Raw genomic sequence first — 20,883 nt, forward strand, 5'->3', positions numbered from 1 at the left:
TGACACTGTTCTATTATAAGGTGATATACGAGAAAAGAATTGTGTGTCACAAACAATGGCTCAGTTGAGAAGAGGCCTATATGTATTTGGAGGGCACCAGGCCAATAAGACATTTATTTGTTTCTTAATGGCTGTGATGGATTCTGTCTTTCACAATTTCTAGAAAACCTTCTCATTGATCTGGTATAACTCAGCTGTGCAGAGCCTCTGCTGTGAAGGTCATTACCTAATAAATGTACTCAGACTAAGTGGGAAGACCAAGGTAGAGAATGGAAATGGGCATCGTCTCTGATAGTGCAAGAATTTTCAGCAATTTTTGCAGTGAGATTGCATATTGAATTCAACCTGTAAAGCATTAGGAGAGAGATCAATAGAACCCTACAATGTTTACTGGAAATAAAAATACAAACGCATTCACTGTGGTCTTTGAAAACGTTGCAAGTGTATTTTGCCGTGGAGATCAGCTTACATGAGTTCTTGAATCTTTTCTTCCAGTTTTTTAACATCAGCTCCACAAAATTCAAAAATCTGTTCACAAATACACAAAGGTGAAATATTTATTGGTTCAAATATGGCAAAGATGAAGAAGCTTTGAGGAATTTTGTTCCTGTTTGTCAATTTATCCTCTCATTTCCATCATCTGCAAGATACTTTAAATATAAATACACATTAAACATATTAAATTTCTTACATTGTAATTATTTGTCATCTTTCCAAAACTGTTTTGCTCATGTTTTGCCAGATTTATATAATTCTTCATAATATTCTTCCGCACTAAGATCTAAAACATATTGTGTTGTTGGAAATGAGGAAACCCGGTCATTGAAACTTCTCAGAGCATTATATACTGATCTTGAGGGCTTGTTAATTCATATACATGATCCCCTGAATTTGAATGGCTTGTGATTTCCCATGCCTTGACTTTAGCCCAAGTAATAGTATCTTAATCAATTGATTCTCAGAAGTGCTTTTTTTCTCTTTTCTTTTCTTTCTCTTTTTCTTTCTTTCTTTCTCTTTCTTTCTTTCTTTCTTTTCTTTCTCTCTCTCTCTCTCTCTCTCTCTCTCTCTCTCTCTTCCTTCCTTCCTTCCTTCCTTCCTTCCTTCCTTCCTTCCTTCCCCTCTCTCTCTCTCTCTCTCTCTCTGCTGTTTAGGGCTGCACCAGTGGCATACGCAAGTTCCTAGGTCAGGGGTCAATTTGGAGCTATAGCTGCCAGCCTACGCCACAGATGCATCGACACTGGATCCATGCCATGTCTGTGACCTATGCCACAGCTCATGGCAACGCTGGATCCTTAACCCACAGAGTGAGGCCAGGGATTGAACCTGCAGCCTCATGGATACTAGTCGGATTTGTTTCTGCTGCGCTGCAATGGGAACTCCCTGAAGCACGTTTTCTTTTCAAAATCACATCTCTGAATCAAGATGCAATTCCACAGTGGATAGTATATTTGAAACATTTTTTTTCAGTGGGAGATAAAATAATGGTGCATCTGTCAATAAGCATCTTACATTTGATAAAACATGGAAGTTTATGATAGTTTGGTACCAACCAAATAAAGCATTTGAAGAGAAGGAAGAGTGTGGGTAAACTGAGGCTGAGATTGAGGGAAGACTTGAGTTTCCAATGAGGGAGGTTTCAGCAGCCCAAAAATAGTGTTAGGACTTTGTGGGCAGGGGTTTCTACTTTACAACTAACTTAGTGCTCAGTGTGCACCAGAGAAGTAACTGTGCCCCCATCTAATGGTTCTCCTTCCCTGGGTAGCAGTATGGTACCCGTGGGCATCATGGTTCATTCTATTCCTTGAAAGTAAACCCCACTCTCGTGACTCTGTCTTGATCCCATATCACTTACCGGTGTGCTCAGGGATCCACTTCCATAACAGCAAATTGCTCTTTTGATTCTTGAGAATAGGTTTACCTAAGTGTGGGTGCAGAATTTCATGATTTATCTGGGTTGTCTGGTTTGTAGCCATCTCCTCTATAAATAGTTCTCTTGGGCCTTGGCTATCAGGGGAGGAAGGTGCCAGAAAGGATCTGCAAAAGTCTCTTCCCCAAGGGTCAGTGGCAGCTGGATGGTGCCTCGAGGACATGAATGGAGATTTCCAGGGAGAGGTGATTTTCATGACCATGGGGTTATGGCATGCCTGTGCCCACCAAGGGCAGCCAGAAGCCACAAGTGCCCTAAGAGCCTTGGCTGCCATGGAATTTGACTTCTCTTCCTTCTAGATACATTGATCCTAGTCCAGGGCACCCATCACCCACCCTGTTACCTGAGCTGGGAAACTGAGGCCACTTAAACTATTCATATACATTCAGAACATTACATAAATTCCGCACACTTTGGGGAGTTATTACAAAAAAGAGCCCACCTATGTAATCATGTCCCCATCGAGATGTAGATAGAGCTATGGCATCTCACTCCCAGTCATTACCCTGTGCCCAAAGCCAAACACTATTCTGGGTTTTTCATCTCGAATCACCTTAGACTGTTTTTGAACTTTTATGAATGGAATTCTGCTGTACGTAGTATGTATTCTTTTGTGTTTGGCTTCTTTCATTCAAAGTGATGCTTACGAGATTTATCTGCGTCATGGCCATTTTTCAGTGTGCTTGTTCATACTCATTGCATGACTATAACACAGTTTATCCATTTTGGCTATGACCACCAGTGCTGCTGGGAACCTTCTTTTCCACAATCTTGTGGGGGCCTCTTTGGGGGGGCATCTGAGCACACATTTTGGTTGGGTTCTATTGTTTATCTGAAAGGGGGATTACTGAATTCAGCTTCAGGAAGAGATACACGACGTTACATCAGTGTTCACTCCACCAGCAGGGGATGAATGTTTTGTTTGTTCCACATGCCTGACAGCACTTGACATGGCCAGTCTTTTTCATGCTGGCCATTCGGGAGGCTTTAGGTGACATTAAATTTGTTTCTGAATTCGGTAGATTTTACCCCATCTGCTTCCACCTGGATTCTAGCAACAGCTTACACTGTTTCTCTTTCTCCAGTCTCATACCCATTAGGTCTCTTCTCCCCCTTGGAAGCTCAAAAACAGAAATCCTGTCATGCTATCCCCTTCTTTGTAAAATTCTTCAGGGTTTCTCCATCATCATAAAATCCATGCTTCTTACAGGGAGTCCTTGATTTTGTCCTTTCTACCTCTACTGTTGCTCTCTACAGTAAACTATGAACTCTCGCAACACTTGAGAGTCGGACCTATTTATTCATTTAATAAATACTAAATGAGTGCCTACCATGAGCAGGACATATAGTAAACAAAACAAGACAAGCACCCCGTCTGGTGATAATTGTATAATCTTATACTACTGGTGTGTGATTATCAAGTAACTCCTGACCCATGCCTGTGACATTTTATAACCCTCTGCTTTTTCCTATATTTAATTGCTTGCTAATCCTAACTATTCTCTAAGATACAACTCATGAAGACGTCCCCAAAGTCTTTCTTGGTCTTCTCATTGTACCCAGTGCAGTTCACTGTTAAAGAGTTGATCTTATTATCTGTCTTCCCTACTAGACTAAGGGTGGGGACTCTATTTTTCCCTCTGTAGTTTTAGTTTTAGATACTAAAACTATCTTGCCCACAACCTACTCAGAGTAGGGGCTCTATTAATGGTGTTAGGCTGAAATGAGTTGAGCTAAGCTGACTTCTGGTGATTGAGGTCCAAGACTGTGTTGTAAGTATCAAAGATTAGGTGCTACCTCTTTTATTCTTTCTTTATCCAGTTTGCTGAAGGCAAATGTTATATTTTTGTCTCCCTGTCTAATGTGAGGCTTTGCGTACAAGATTTTAATGAATGTAGTTAGTGAATGAGGAGTAGCTTACTGATAAGAGGTTATTTCATAAGTAGCTTTCTTTTGAAGGGATATATATATGCAAGGCCACTAGCATATAATTTCTGCTGCAAATGTTTTCTAATTTTAACCTGAATATTTAGCTGTACCCCTCAAAGGCACACTCCACTCTGAAGCATGAGGAAGTGGGTTTACCTCATTCTTGTCAATGCCTGCACTTTTCATCTATAGTTGCTACGCTAATGACTGCTAATGAAAATGATAAGCTCCAATTTGCAAAGGCCAGTGGGATGGATACAGGATGGTTGTACAGGCATAACAGAACCACCCAAGTCCAACAGTCAGGGAAAAAATCTCCAAACTTTTATCATGGACATTTTCAAACATACACAAAAACAGAATAATAAAGTGGATCCCCCTATTTATCCACCACTTGGGTAAAATCAAAAACATTCAATCACCTACAAAGAGTCTAGTCCTATCACTGGGAAAATGCAAAGGGGCCAGAGGGACAGTGACTTCTGAAAACATAAATTAAGGAGACTGGCTGGTGATGTACTCACAGGATAATTCTAAAATGCTTTGGCCAGTTGATATGCAGTTTGGTTGAGTGAACACTGAAGTTATGTTTGGACCAGCTGTATGAAAGCTCAACAATTTTCAGACGTCTGTAGTGAGTTAACAACAACAACAGCAGCAGCAGAAACAAAGTTCTCAAAGCCATAGCAGCAAATAACAACACAAAAAAGCCCAACCAATCAACCTACACAAGATACTTTGGGGGGGGATGGCTATAGAAATATTGAAATAGTATGATGTTCTTTCACTTTAGGAAGGGTTTATTAAGACATTGAACCTGATTAATAACATGAAAAGGATATGGCCAACAAGGGAACCTTTAAAAGAACCTTCTATTGAGAGGTGAACAGTGTTAATTACCATTTGATCCTATCTTGGCTTCTTTCTCTGACTCCACCTACACCCATTCTTTCCCCAGAACCACCTGCCTCAAACTGCAGGTGTTTTTACACTTCCTCTTTGACTTTCACAACACCCTGAGCAGGCCCTGAAAATGCCAGCTGGTCAATTAAGGCTTTGAGAGTTGAGCAAAAGCCAACTAAGAAGACACAGCCTCTTCAAAATAGTCTATTTCAAACAGTTTGGATTTAAAGGCACATAAAATCAAGAAAAGAGCATATAAAACAATCTATTCACTAATTTTTCCCTGATATATACTGGCCTTTTTCTCAATTTGTTCCAATAGTGAGATTTCAGTAACATACTAATTCACTTTCATTTTACTGTAGCAGATTTAGAAACTGCCTGTGCATTTGTTTCTTAGTGCACTGGTGGCAAAAATAATGTCTAAAGTGTTTTTCATCTTTCTATGCTAGGAGTTGGCAAACTTTTTTGGTAAGGGACCTGATAACTATTTTAGGCCTTGCCAGGCATATGGTCTCTATCAAAATGGCTCAAATCAACTTTCTGTACTATATGCAAATTTTATATAAATTTAAATTTTTTCTATAAAAATATAACAATTATATAATATAAAAGTATAGTTCATTTTTGATAATGATAATGTGGCAATAAACTTCCTTGTACAAAAAACCTATCAAATCAGCTATTGTGGTGCAAAGGTAGCTATAGACAATGTTTAAACAAATGGGCATTGCTGTCTCCAGGTAAAATTTTATTTACAAAATCTGGTGGAGGGTCCGACTTGGCCCTGGGGTCATAGTTGGCCACCCCTGGTCTATGCCATCAACTGAAGCTGCTACAAGATAGTCACTCAAAACAATGTGGATTTCTGATAAAGGGAAAAAGAGGCATGAGTCTAGTGTTGTGGGAACTCATCTCACTGAGAATAGGACAAGGGATTTTAAATCCTGGCCAGGGTAGATGTCATCCTGCCTGTTACTGCCAATGTGGGATGGAATTTTGTTCTCAGGGATAAAAATAGGATTGGAGCCATTCCTTTCAATGGCCTATACTCTTGTTCTCATGTTTCCATTTAACAATCTGCTCAACTGTTCACTATTGGGAAAACATACCTGTTTCCTCTATCCCTTCACTTACTTCTCAAGTTCAAAGGTGAGCTTATCAATTGAGCCTAGACAAAGACGTGAGTTCATGCCTCTCCTCCTCTCCCTCTTTGGGAGTGTTTGCTCAGTGGACAGGTCTGTTTTCCTTTAGGGAAAGCATATCTGAAGAGAGTCTAACATCTGCCTTCTACAGATAGCTCTGGAGAGTTATCACCCTCTGTCCTCACTTTGGGGGCTCAATAGCTGTGAAAAGCAGCAGTATTTTCTCCACCTGGGTAAGTAAGTTTCTCCTCTGCAGCCCCAGATTCTCCTATAGGTGGGTCACCTCAAGGTCTAGGTTCCAGGGATTGGTAGGAAGTCTTTTGATATGGGTCCAAGACATGTTCTTCTACTGCCATGATTTAGCATTACCGCTGCTTTTAACAAAGGTGACAATCTGATTTTCCACATGAATCCATGTGAGAAAAGAGGCAGTAGGTCTTGTTGCTTCCTCCTTCTGTGGCTAGGAATGTGGTCCTTCAAGTGTTCCTTGGGTTCTATAAAGCTGGAGTAGTGGACTATGTCATGTTGGCTTATCAAATTGCTTTGTACGAATATCAATAATGATGGCATGCACTTGGTTTTATTGTTGGGGTTCTTAGTTTCCATTGTCATGGCTGGCTGTGTAGCAATGGTTGTTTTAACCAGATATGTCTGTGACCAGTCCCCACATAAAAATACTCAGAGACTCAAATCCCTAGGCAGAGACACTCTACACATGGCCTTCAAGTTCATTGCTAGGGGGAACACTCTCCTAAGTATCCTTGGATGAGGAAGAACATTAGAAGTTTCTGCTAAACCTTTCTAGGCTCCAACAATGCATATCTTTTCCCCCTGATCCTTTAACTCTGTATTTTTTCTGTAATAGATCTTAGTTATAAATATGCTATTGAGCCTTGTAAATTCCTCTGGTGAATCACTGAATGAAACATCCCTATATTTCAATAATCTAAAATTTACAGAAGAATAAGGGCTGGGACTAGGGTGGAAAATTTAAGGAGCACTAAAAACTTAGTCATCAAGATAAATAATATCTTAATAAATATATATTTTTTGGCCATGCTCGTAGCATGTGGAAGTTCCTGGACCAGGGATTGAACCTGCACCACAGCAGCCACCCAAGCTGCTGCCACAGGGGAACTCATATATACATTTACATAAATGTGTGTGTACACACACACACACCTTTTTTCTTTTTTGGTTGCCCTGAGGCATATGGAGTTCCCAGGCCAGGGATCGGATCCAAACCACGGTTGCGAGCTACACACAGCTGTGGCAATGCCAGATCTTTAACCTGCTGTGTCAGGCCGGGGATTGAACCTGCATCCTAGCACTGTAGAGACACTGCCAATCCCATTGCACCACAGTGGGAACGTCAATAAATATCTTTCGAAGTATTAAAATTTAATTCAAAAAACCCATGATAAACAAAACTCAAAAATCCAAATAAAGACAAGTTTCTACACTACATGTGCAATATCTTGCCTCACTTGCCTCACCCAGATCCCTGCCCTGTGACAAGTAATTACTGCCTTTAAGTTGCTAAAGTTGAGAGCCTTATCTTTAGCAATGGTGCTAAAAGTTGTTAAAAGGGTGATAAATAGTTGTCATACTTCTCTGACTTTCCCTTCATGTCACAAAGCTCCTAACTCATCTAATCAATTAATCTCTGCCAATGTATCTGCTACTTATGAGGCTGACATGTAACCCCTTTTAGGGAATCTACACCCCTCAGAGCCCTGAAGACCCCATGAAAGTTCTCTTCTTTTCCCACTCACGCAGAATCCCTCTGTAACTAACACAATCCATTAAGGCTGAATATGTTGCGTAATTAATTTCTGAATGGTAAGATGACTTAGCATAAATGAATATTGTAGTTACTCAAAGAGTTGCAGAGGTCTCTTGTAACCTTTATTTCTAAATTTCTATTTATCTATACGTTTTCAGGGAGATAGGTGTATCAACTAGATCCTGGAGTTCTAATAATAGCTACATTTTATAGGGTGTATCAGGTCTAGTGCTAGGCATTTTATTTACACTATCGACAATTTTCATGACCATAATTCAAAGACACGTGAGACTATCTCTACAGCACAAAGAATGAAATGGTGCCTTAAGGTGGTTAAGGCACTTTCCTAAGGTCCCCCACTAACATGAAGCAAACTTGGAATTCAACCTATAATCATCTGAGTTCAGTGTTGGCAAAAGCTAGCCACAGACACTCTTTAAAGGGGTGGGTCAGATACTATTTTTTATAAACTTGAACAATGAGCATTTGGGAGGGTGGTTCTCCAGGGACCCCCGTCTTCCTCACTTTCACTGTCTCACCTGTTGTCCCTGCCTGACTCTTGAAGACACTGCGTGTGATCCCTGCTTCCAATCCTGTCCTCTTTCTAGCCCATGAAGGTGCTACCTGGAATTCTTTTATTCTCTGTACCTACTTCAAGGAGAATGCTTGCTGGAAATGTCTTCCATGACCTTATCTGGAACCCTGCGGTTTACGCACATAAGGACAATAGCTTCCTCTCACTTAATGCGAGAGTTCAGTTCTTCTGAATTATTCATTTGTGAATCACTCATTCGCTAGCATCTATGTACCCAGATCCCATTGTTCTCATCTTTTCTAAGTGCTTTGGGAAAACATTTTACTCTTATACTGAAAAATGAAAGATGGAGCCAGCTTTTAATACTTGGCCTATTTTTAAGCAGTTGCCCAAGACTTGCTAAATTGTTGTTACTCTTCCTTTCCTCTACTTCATACACTTAACACTGACTTTGGTCTGGAAGCAATGTTATTAACCAGGGGGATCTACTGATGGGCTTCAGAATGTCATTGAGTACCCTAGCACTAAACGCACATTTCAGTCTACATGCATATGTGTATTTTTTTTGGAGAGAATATGGTCTTTGCTGGATTTTAAGGGGGTCTCTAAACCAAATTTATGATCTACCTATAATAGAATATAGTGTAATATTCTTGTTACAAAAATCAGCCAAGGTTTTTGATGTATCATCTGAAAGACAACACAGGGATACACTCTTTGTTAACTCTTCCTTCCCCTCTTCCTTCTTCTTCTTTTCAACCACAGTTATCTTACTGGAACATGCTATGATGTCCTAGATGAAAACACCGTAGAATATAGCAGGAAGGAACACGCTCACCTTACTTATTACCTGAAATTTGCTTTGGCTGGCCTTTACCCTAAAGTTGTGGAAAAAATGCCAGCTATTGTTTATAGTGCATTCCAGCCAGATGTTCATCTAGCCTCTGCATGAAACCTTCCAGCACCAGGGAAGGCCCATTATCTACCATGATTTAGGTCACTGGTATGCAACTTCATTTGTTTTAATTTTTTTAAAGTTTTATTTTGTTTATATTCTATGGATTTTGAAAATACTGGAAACAAGCCAGATTCAAGGGCAAGATAAAATAACAAAACTGTTAAAGGATGATCCAGTGTGGTGATGGCAGTTAGGAAATGCCAGGAAGCTGAAGGTAAGGGAGGGTAATGTATTCGAGAAGAAGAGGTAATCTTGAGATTTTTGGCAGCAATGGAAATAAAGAAACCCAAGGGATTCCCTAAGTCTTCTGATGTAATGCAAGGAAGCAGATCATATTTCGAAGGGAAGTGAATATTCTCCAAACTCTAATGTTCCATGAGAAATTATTAAGAGGCTTTTTATACAATGCACATTTTAAAAGGCATTAATGGACAGTGGCTCTTTGCCAGCTGTTTTACCAGAAATGTAAAGACCTTTCTTATAACAGTTCTTCATAGAAGCTAGATTCTAGGTTTTTTTTTTTTTTTAGATAAAGAGTTCTTAATGGCTTCAAGAAGTCAATTTTCAGTTGCATCATCCCAGAAGAAAGAGAGGAGCACATTTTTGGAAGTGTTCTCAAAGAAGTGAATTTCATTTTTCTCTACCTCCAGGAAAACTGTTCATTGTCACTGTCAATTCTATTGAGGGAGGAGGGAATTCACGAGCATGGATCTTTTTTGCCTGGCCACCTTAAACTTCCTCTGTTTCTAAGGATTTTCCTGTGTGGACCACTACAACACAGAGCCTGGAGGGAATTTCAGAGATGTCATGGTTTGCCTGCAGCTATCGAGGCAATGGTTAGAAGTGGGGACTTTGTAGAATTCCCATCGTGGTGCAGCAGAAACAAACCTGACCAGGAGCCATGAGGTTGCCAGTTTGATCCCTGCACTCATTCAGTGGGTTAAGGATTCAGCATTGCTGCGAGCTGTGGTGTACGTCGCAGATTTGGCTCAGATCTGGTGTTGCTGTTGCTGTGGCTGTGGCGTAGGCAGGCAGCTGTAGCTCCAATTAGACCCCTAGCCTGGGAACCTCCATATGCCGCAGGTGTGGCCCTAAAAAGTAAAAAAAAAAAAAAAAAAAAAAAGTGGGGTCTTTGCAGAAGCCCTATAGGGCTGCTCAGATACCATATGCTGGAGGTTGAGTCAAAAGAGGTAAAAGATTTGTAATTCTGTGTCTTTGTTATCACCTCCCTCCTCTTTTGCACCTTTGTCTTTTGCACAGAAGATTGATATTCTTTGTCAAATGGAGCCAGCATTACAAATCTTTTCCACAAGTTTTCAAATGATATCTAAATTGATCCAGGTATGAAACTTTCTGTAGATATGATTATATATAAATACAAAAAAATTTAGGAGACATTTGATATTATGACATAAATCATCTGAAGGTTTTTTTTTTTTTTTTTTTTAAACCTCCATAACTAGCATGCTAAATTAGTACTATTCAGTGAGAAATTCCATTCTCAAGAAAATTTCTTGGGACCTGGGTATCCATACTGTAATCAGAGGCTTGCTAGATGACTCTGGAATTAGAATACAGGGAGGCAGGTCAGCATAACAGGGAGAGTCATCAATTCAGTTGATTTTATTTTCCTTTTTCTTTTTTCTTTTTTGTCTTTTTAGGGTTGTACCCAAGGCATATGGAAGTTCCCAGGCTAGGGGTTGAACCTGAGCTATAGCCACCGGCCTACACCAGAGCTCATGGCAATGCTGAATCCTTAACCCACTGAGCAGGGCCACAGATTGTACCCATATCTTTATAGATACTAGTAGGGTTCATTACCGCTGAGCCACAGCGGGTGCTCCTGATTTTATTTTCCATTGGCTAATTGGCCTAAAATTAAAATTTGAGATCCCTAATGATCCCTAGAATATAGGAATTTTGTTCCATTAATTCATTTTGTTCCATTAATTCGAAAGGGATCCTGTAGACCCCAGTTAAGAAATACTTGATTATAAGAGGTCCCTCTCCTGCCAAGGTGGGGGGGGGCTCTTCCACCTCCATACAGAACTAAGACCAAGCAGGGCCAAGATTTCCTCAAAAGCCTAGTTATGGATTTGCTCAAGAGCCTAGGCACATTATCAAATTGACAACCCCAAGTTTGTTTCATGAAACAGAGAGGAAATTGTTGAGCTATGAAGCAACATTATCTGCAGAAATGAAATCAGAAAGCTGTTCTGGGAGTTCCTGTGTGGCTCAGCAGAAACGAATCTGACTAGCATCCATGAGGATGTGGGTTCGATCCCTGGCCCTGCTCAGTGGGTTAAAGATATGGTGTTGCTGTGAGCTGTGGTGTAGGTCGCAGATGCACTTGGATCCTGCATTGCATAGGCATAGGCCACAGCTACCCCTAGCCTGGGAACCTCCATATGCCAAGGGTGCGGACCTAAAAAAAACAAACAAAAAAAAGAAAGCTGCTCTGAGCTGGAGAGAAATCTTCTCTGAGTCAGATTAATAAGAGGACAAAACCAGGATGGGAGGCAAAGCTGGTGGTGGGAAAGACAACAGGATTCACTTGCTTACTCATTCATTCATTCATCTGCCCACCCACTTATTAATCAACCCCCAAATGAGTATCTTCTATCTGGGGAGGTGTGATTGTCTTTCTCCTAGGCACTGGGGTTTCAAATCATACATGAACAATTCCAAGTGCTTGGAATAGCATGAGAAAAATACATGAAGTTAAGATCTGAGTCAAACAAAAATGGACTTTTAAAGGTAGACTGGGCCAACATTATGGAGAAGTTTGAAAGTCAGACTTGAATACAAGAGTCTAGTCTTGATTTTATAGGCAATGGAGGGGGAAGGATATCAAATTTTAAATAACATGAAATACAGGGAGCTGTGTAAGAATCTATTTGGGAAAGAGAACGGAGCTTTGGTGTGCACTTGGGGGTGAGGAGGGCTATTGCAATTTTTTTTGTTGTTTTAATGGCTGCACCTGTGGCATGTGGAAGTTCCTGGGCCAGGGGGAGAGTTGCACCAGCGACCTATGCTTCAGCTTGCTGCAACACTGGATTCTCAACTGATTGAGGCCAGGGATCGAACCCGCATCCTGACAGAGACAATGTCAGGCCCTTAACCTGCTGAGCCACAATTGTAACTCCTGAAATTAAGTTAAAGGTATTTACATCTAGAACTAGCAATGGGGATGAAATTACTAATGGAGAGAGGTAGAATGGAAAAAAGAATCTAGGGAAACGCTTCTATTTGAGAACAGCAGGAGACAAAGAAACTAGAGGAGAACTTGGGGAGGAACCAGTGAGAGATGCCAAAAGAGGAAGAAGTTTCCAGGAGAGAGACACTGATTAGTTAAAGATGTTTTTGTGTAATCAAGGAATAGCAGGATTAAGAAATGGCTATTTAAACTAGGTGCTGGGAGAGCCCTGGTGTCTTTCAAGAGAGTAGATGAGGGAATGAGTGGGAAATGAGAATTGAAAGCAGGAAATATATTCTATTCTTTCAAGAATTAGACCATGAAATAAAGGAGAATAGTCTGAGAGAACATCAGATATATTCATAAGAAACGTTTTAGTTGCAAATGCCAGAAAAAGCAACCCAAAGTTCACATAACTGAAGAATGTATGGGAGTAGTTGAGGCATCAGGTATGGATAGACTCAGGGTTCAATCCATGCCGTTGGTGCTTCTTGGCCTGACACGGCTTTCCTCTGTTTAGTGACTTCATTTTTAGGTTCCCTTTGGTGGCAAGCTAGCTGTAATAGCTTCAGCCACATATCTTTCCAAATTCAAATGCAATACAATCAAGAAAAGAAAGCTCCTTAAGCAAAGTCCTGAAATTAGTTCCGGCTGGTCTTGGGTTGGCTTGACTGAAGTGAAGGGCCCATTCACTGATGGAATTCACTGATTAGTCTAGCCCTGGAGATGGAGCCCTGAGGAAGCACATGGACTAAGCAGGGGAAAGGTCTTAGTTTCCTGGAGGAAAATCAGAGAACTGTTACTAGGGAATGGAGAAGGGTAGTCGAGTGGCAAACATAACAAAGATCCATACACGAAGTTTGAAAAAGGTTAACTGATGGATTAAAAACCTGGCAGAAGGGAGGGATGCAATCAAGAGATGATTGGAACTGACTTCAAAGGAGGAAGCATCATCATCTCTGAGATGGAAGAGAGGGGGGAGATAATAAGAGATGACACATAAAGAATGTGACAATATAAGGTGGGGGGAGTTGAGGATGTATATAACCAGTTTCAACTTTCAAGTACAAACACAAGAAAGGGAATGGGTAGTGTTATTTTTTTTTTTTTGGAAAAATTATTTAAGTCTATTGCTTCAGCTATATTACAGCAAATACATACAAATAAAGAGAAACTGAAGATAAAATTTCACAGCTAGTATATCAAATGCCCTCATTCTCTATACTGCAGACATAATCCTCACAAAGTTTAAATCCAATTTTTTTTACTTTACACAGATTATTCATAACTCCTATTTTTAATTCATTTTTTTAAAGTTCAATCATTAAGATGTTTTTAAAAATTTTAATACAATTTTGAAAGATTACTTTCCACTTACAGTTATTACAAAATACTGCTATATTCCTCATGTCAAACAATACACCTTTGAGCCTATGTCACACCCAATAGTTTGTACCTCCTACTGCTCCACCTCTATGTTGCCCTTCCCCACTCCTCATTGGTAACCACTACTTTGTTCTCTTTATCTCTGAGTCTGCTTCTATCACAATCCTTTTCAATTGCATACTGTTTCATAGAGTAGGTGTAAAGTGGCTTACTCTACTTTAAATAAAAGACAATTTGTTAGAAAGAGTGCTATAATTACTCTACACTTAGCTGTTTATTTTTCCATGAAGTTATTTCTTTAGCCAAAGTTCTTAAGAATGGATCATGTATGAAAGGAAATGAACAGTTTGTTCCTCTTAAGTAGGCTGCAAAATCCCCTTTTATAAGGTGGGCAAAAGTGTCAATGCTCCCAGCATTGGAATTACTGATAGAATTACTGATTTCTTCACATACCAAGTATCTGAGATATTTCATTCCATAAACACCTTCGGGATAACAGCATTACATACCCATGTGTGTCAGGAAGGGTCTACATTTTTTAGTTATATTAATTCACTTCATTTTCACAACCCTGTGTGTGGGGGCGGGGGAGACTTGTTTTCATCTGTGTTCTTACAGATACGGAAACTAAGATACCAAGAGGTTAAGTCAACTGTTAGGAGGTAGAAGAACTGGTTTTTGAACCACAGAAATTTAGAACCTGAGTGCTCATCCACTAGGCTGCATTACCTGGAGATACTTTTTGATTAACACTGGCTGAAGTGTCATTAAAAACTTGCGTATGTTTGTGCAAGAATGTCATCATGCCCTTTGTTGTAAGATTCTTCGTTGATGGTTCTTCCCCAGAGAGGGATAAAACTGCAGTATTTCGTTTGGATTTGGACAACTTGAACTGTCTGAATGGGGAGATTTATCATAATTCATTCATACTTTTTTCTTTACCCCCTTGCCAATATGTAAAGTTCAGAAACCAAGAACTACATTGCTAAGATTAAAAATAAATATAGTTGTTTCATCCATCCAGGATACCCCAGGCATTTTTCCCCCCCTAAGACTCTGATGGTTCTGTGATCTATTTCCGTCTGCCAGTTACCATGGAAACATACCTTTTGGGTTTGCTTGAACATCTGAAATGTGGGTATTGCATTGATGTGATAAGTTCTGGCCAACTCCTGGAAAAGAAGAAATGGCGTGAAGGTGAAATTTTGGTATTCTCTCTCTCCAGCAGGCATGGTACTTGATGATGCCTCAGGAGTTATGTTTGAGACCCCAGGGACAGCTGATACTTTCCAGATTCTTCTGCCAGGAACTTTTCTAACATATCCTCAAAGACTCCAGGAATGTTAAAATAGAAAATGACTGCTAATGCTGTGTATCACATTAATAAATTTGCGGATATTGAAGAATCCTTGCATCCCTGGGATAAATCCTACTTGATCATGGTGTATGATCTTTTTAATGTGTTTGTATGTGATTTGCTAATATTTTCTTGAGGATTTTTGCACCTATGTTCACCAGTGATATTGGCTTGTAATTTTCTTTTTTTGTGGTATCTTTGTTTAGTTTTGGTATCAGGGTAATAGTGGCTTCATAGAATGAGCTTGGGAGTGTTCCTTCCTCTGCAATTTTCTGGAAAAGCTTCAGAAGAAGAGATGTTAACTCTTTTTCTGAATGTTTGGTAGAACTCAGCTGTTAAGCCACCAGGTCCAGGACTTTTGTTTTTTGGATGTTTTTAATTACATTTTCATTTTCAGCACTTGTGATTGGTCTATTCATATTTTCTATTTCTTCCTGGTTCAGTCTTGGTAGGTTGTACCTTTGTAAGAATCTATCCATTTCTTCTAAGTTTTCCATTTTATTGGCATACAGTTGCTCATAGTAGTCTTTCATAATCCTTTGTATTTCTGCAGTGTCAGTTGAACTTCTCTTTTTTCATTTCTAACTTTATTGATTTGAATCCTCTCCTTTTTTTTTCTTGGTGAGTCTGGCTAATGGTTTATCAATTTTGTTGATCTTTTCAAAGAACAAACTTTTGGTTTCACTGATCTTCTCAATTGTTTTCTTTGTTACTAATTTCTGCTCTAGTCTTTATGATTTCTTTCCTTCTACAGATCAGAAACAAGAGAAGGATGTCCTCTTTAACCAATGTTATTCAACATAGTCTTGGAAATCCTAGCCATGGCAATTAGAGAAGAGAAAGAAATAAATGGAATCCAAATTGGAAAAGAAGAAGTAAAACTATCACTGCTTTCAGATGACATAATTTTATACCTAGGAAAATCCTAAAGAAATTATCAGAAAACTGCTAGAGATCAATTAATTTGATAAAGTTGCAGGATACAAATTTAATGCACAGGAATCAATTGCATTTCTATATACTAAAAATGAAAGTTCAGAAAGAGAAATTAGAGAAACCATCCCATTTACCATTACACCAAAAAGAGCAAATACTGAGGAATAAACCCACCTAAAGAGAAAAATGACTTGTACTCTGAAAACTATAAGACGCCAATGAAAGAAATAAAAAAAGACACAAATAGATGGAAAAATATACCATGCTCTTGGATTGGAATAATAAATACAGTCAAAATGACAATACTACCTAAGGTAATCTACAGATCAATGCAATCCCTATCAAATTACCAATGACATTCTTTACAGAACTAAAATAAACTATTTTAAACTTTGTATGAAACCACGAAAGACCTTGAATAGCCAAAGCAATATTGAAAAGAAAAAAACGGAAGTAGAGGAATCAGACTCTCTGACTTTAGACTCTACTACAAAGCTACAGCCATCAAAACAGTATGGTACTGACACCTATTGATCCATGGAACAGGATAGAAAGCCCAGAAATAAACCCAAACACCTATGGTCAATTAATCTATGACAAAGGAGGCAAGAACATACAGTGGTGGAAAGATAGTCTCTTCAATAAATGGTTCTAGGAAAACTGGACAATTGCACATAAGAGAATGAATTTAGAACATTTTCTAATACCATACACAAAAATAAACTCAAAATGGATTAAAGACCTAAATGTAAGGCCAGATACTATAAAACTCCTAGAGGAAAACATAGGCAGAATGCTCTTTGACATAGATCACAGCAACATCTTATTTGATCCACCTCTGGAATAAAGACAATAAAGACACAATATTGGGACCTAATTAAACTCAAAAGCTTCTGCACAGCAAAGGAAATCATATAAAAAAACCAAAAAGACAACCCACAGAATGGGAGAAAATTTTTGCAAATGACTCAATGGACAAAGGTTTAATCTCCAAAATATAAAAAAAAACTCACACAACTCAAGAACAACAACAACAACAACAAAAATTACCCAATTGAAAAATGGGCAGTAGACCTAAATAGACATTTCTCCAAAGAAGACATACAGATGACTATCAGGCACATGAAAAAATGTTCAACATCGCTAATTATTAGAGAAATGCAAATCAAAACTACAATGAGGTGCCACCTCACACCAGTTAGAGTGGCCATCATTAATGAGTCAACAAATAACAAATGCTGGAGAGGATGTGGAGAAAAGGGAACTCTCCTACACTGTTGGTAGGAATGAAAATTGGTACAATCACTATGGAAAACAGTATGGAACTACCTCAGAAAACTAAATATAGAACTACCATATGATCTAGAAATCCCACTCCTGGGCATATATCTAGACAAAACTTTCATTGAAAAAGATACATGCACACATATCTTCATTGCAACACTATTCACAATAACCAAGATATAGAAACAACCTAAATTCCTGTTGACAGATGAATGGATTAGGAAGATATGGCACATATATACAAGGGAATTCTACTCAGTCATAAAAAGTACAAAATAATGCCATTTAAAGCCACATGGATGGAACTAGAGACTCTCATATTGAGTGAAGTAAGTCAGAAAAGAGAAAGATAGATACCATATGATATCACTTATATGTGGAGTCTAAAATATGGCACAAATGATTTATCTACAAAACAGAAAAGATCATGGACTTATAGGACAGACTTGTGTTTGCCGGGGGGAGGGGGAGGGTATGGGATGGATTGGGAGTCTGGGGTTAGAGGATGAAAACTGTTGTGTGTGGAGTGGACAGTCAATAAGATCCTGCTGCATAGCACAGGGGACTATATATCTAATTGCTTGTTATGGAACATGATGGAGGTTAATGTGAGAAAAAGAATGTATATACATACATATGACTGGGTCAATTTTTCTGTGCAGCAGAAATTGACAGAACATTATAAATCAATCATAATAAACATTTTTTTAAAAAGAAAATGTCTCTAGTATTCCTGAGTTTTCTCATGGAAGAGCTCTAGGAGGCAGTTGAGAGATGGAGGCCAAAACAGAATGAACCGAACAGCTGAACAGATATGATGAAATGAGCTCTATTTCAAAGAAGTTGTGAAAGATTGCAGAAGGGCCCCAGTAGAACACAATACGGAAAGAGAATATTTCAAAGAATAAGAATGAGTAAAAATTTCTTGATAACTCACACTTGAAACATGGGTAATAGAAGATCTTGCATTTTTAGGTAAGGCCTACACATTTCTTTCTTCTAAACTTTATTCCTCTTCACTTCCCATCTTTGTGAAAAGATTTGGAGGCCAAGACACAAGAAAACACGTCCAATTGTTTTAATCTACTACAATTTAACTTCAAATGTCATTTTTTCTCTCATTTAAGAGTCAAAAGAAAATTATCCACCCACAGGATCAAAACAAATCTCTCCCCTGCTAACCATACTCTTTCTCTCTCAGACACAGAGACACAGACACACACACACACACACACTTATAATTTTCATGACCATAGCAATGACAATAATAATTACTATTAGAAAATTGTGTATTTTGTTTCACCTTAAAAGAGAAAGAGCTATAATCAAAAAGGAAAACAATAATACATGTTGGTGAGGGTGTGGAAAAATCAGAACCCACATATATTGCTGGTGGGAATGACAGTAGCTTAGAAGGCAATTTGCCAGTTCCTCAATAAATTAACTATAGAGTTACCATATGACCCAACAATTCCACTCCTGGATAGAAAGCCAAGAGAAATGAAAGTAGATCCATAAACATTTACACCAGTATTAGTCCTAATAGCTGAAAGTTGCAAACGACCCAAGTGTTCATCAAAGGATGAATGGATAAACAAAAGGTGGTATATTACTCAGCAATGGAAGAGAATGGAGTACAGATACATGCTATACCATGGATGAATCTTGCAAATTTATGTTAAGTGAAAGAAGCAAGTCACAAAAGACCATGTATTCTATAATCCTGTTTATATGAAATGGCCAGAATAAACAAATATACAGACAATGCAGACCTGTGGTTGCCTAGGGTTGAAGTGGTGGGTGGAAGGAACTGGGGGAGATGGCTAAAGGGAACGGTGTTTATTTCTGCAGTTGCGAAAATAGAAAACGTTCTAAAATTGATCGTAATGGCAGTTGCACAACTTTGTGAATGTAGGAAAGGCAGAGAGATGATAACCCTAGTTGTGTATTCTGAATGCATAGTATATGATTCAGCTTAAAGGACAATTAAACACTCATATTTTAATGAAACTTCAAGGAAATGGAAAAATGGAACTTATATCGTGTTCTGGGTAGTATGTCATACAGCTTGTGTACGTTATCTTTTCATATTCTGTTATTATTACCTTGCTTTCATATGGAGAAACTGAAATTTATAGAGGTTAAATGGTAAGATGTAACAAAACTATTAAAGGGCAGAATGAATGAATAATAGACATTTGTTTTTCTCTAGAGCTCAAGTTCAATGCAATGTATGCACAAGACACTTGTTATTGTTACTTTTCCCCATTATAAATAAATGAATGTTAGGAAGAATAATTTTTTTTTAGACACATGGCATGTATTGATAAGCACATTTTGATTAAAGACATGAAACTGATTCTTTTTAAAGGGGTCGGGTGAGGAAGAGAAGCTCTAGGATATAAGGCAAGGATTTCCTAGAATTCTCTGTGATGTTTAAAAAAGCCCACAAAAAACACAAACTGTAGCAAGGGGAAGGCAGAGTATGTTAAAGTGTCTGCAATGCATGGAGTCAGGTTTTAGAAATTTACTGATAATCTATTACAGGGGTGAAACCCATTTTACACTTGAGCCTGATTCCAAAGAACTGGTATTGTCTGTCTAGAGCAACTCTGCTGAGCAGGATTGTGGGGCAAAGTCCAGAGCAAGCTGTGAAGAATGTTGGGCTTGATCAGTGAATTTTCCCATAGTATGGGAAGGGAGGGGGCAGCAGGAGAGCCACATATTTACTGTCTTAAAAAAATTATGAAACATGTCAGAACATTATGAGAGAGTTTACTAAAGTTCATCACAAAAAAATTGTGAAATTTTTTGACTTTAAATTGCTTATAGACTCACTGAGATAGCATTTTCAATGACATCACACCAGATTTTTACATATCTACAAGGAAGGATGTAAGATTCTTACCCGAGCACTGTCCACATCTACATTGGCAAACATTACGTTTCGGTACTGCAGAGACATTGCCTTCAAAGCAAAAGAATAAAAATTCCCTGTTAGCTTCATGTTACTATTAATTCACATTCTAGTGGTGTCTTTTGGTAAAAACAAGACAAAAATGTTGAGAGCTAAGCATCGTTCTGGCATTGTTCTATTAATTGCCTAGACTCTCAAGTGCTGAAGTCAAAGGTTGGATCTTGCCAAAGTCAAGCAAATATCAGGGGCAGAAACCAGAGTCTAAAGTTTTGCTACGTGTCAAAACTAGATTTTACAGACTCCTCTTCCAGCTATCTTCCAGTTGGTTTCTGCCAATGGGAAGCATCCACAGAAACAAGGAAAATGGGAAGTGAGAGGAGGGAAAAACAACCCTTTCTTGCTCCAATTTGTTCCAGAAGTATCTTTGACCCTGGCAGTGACAATGGTGTGGGAATGGGCGTGGGTGTAGCAGATGCAGCAGAAGCCTGTAAATGTCAGCTCCTGGGTTTGTTGGTTTTGTTTTTTCAGATAGTTGTGCTCATACTTTAAAGACTCTTCATAGCATATTTCTTTGTGTTAACATCATATCTCAAGCATTTCCAGTGACCTGTTTCAAATGAAACC

At 38.8% G+C, this 20,883-nt stretch overlaps 1 protein-coding gene across 1 annotated transcript in view; it reads right to left on the bottom strand.

Annotated features, from left to right (window-relative positions):
• TXNDC8 (thioredoxin domain containing 8 (spermatozoa)) overlaps positions 615 to 20,883 on the bottom strand; it is a 28,642-nt gene continuing 8,373 nt past the window's right edge. The window contains 4 exon segments of the mRNA NM_001195372.1: positions 615 to 650; positions 1,853 to 1,918; positions 14,872 to 14,937; positions 20,251 to 20,310. Coding sequence (NP_001182301.1) covers positions 615 to 650; positions 1,853 to 1,918; positions 14,872 to 14,937; positions 20,251 to 20,310 — 228 coding nt within the window.

Source organism: Sus scrofa, chromosome 1 (genome assembly GCF_000003025.6).
Source record: "Sus scrofa isolate TJ Tabasco breed Duroc chromosome 1, Sscrofa11.1, whole genome shotgun sequence".
Lineage (NCBI taxonomy): Eukaryota > Metazoa > Chordata > Mammalia > Artiodactyla > Suidae > Sus > Sus scrofa.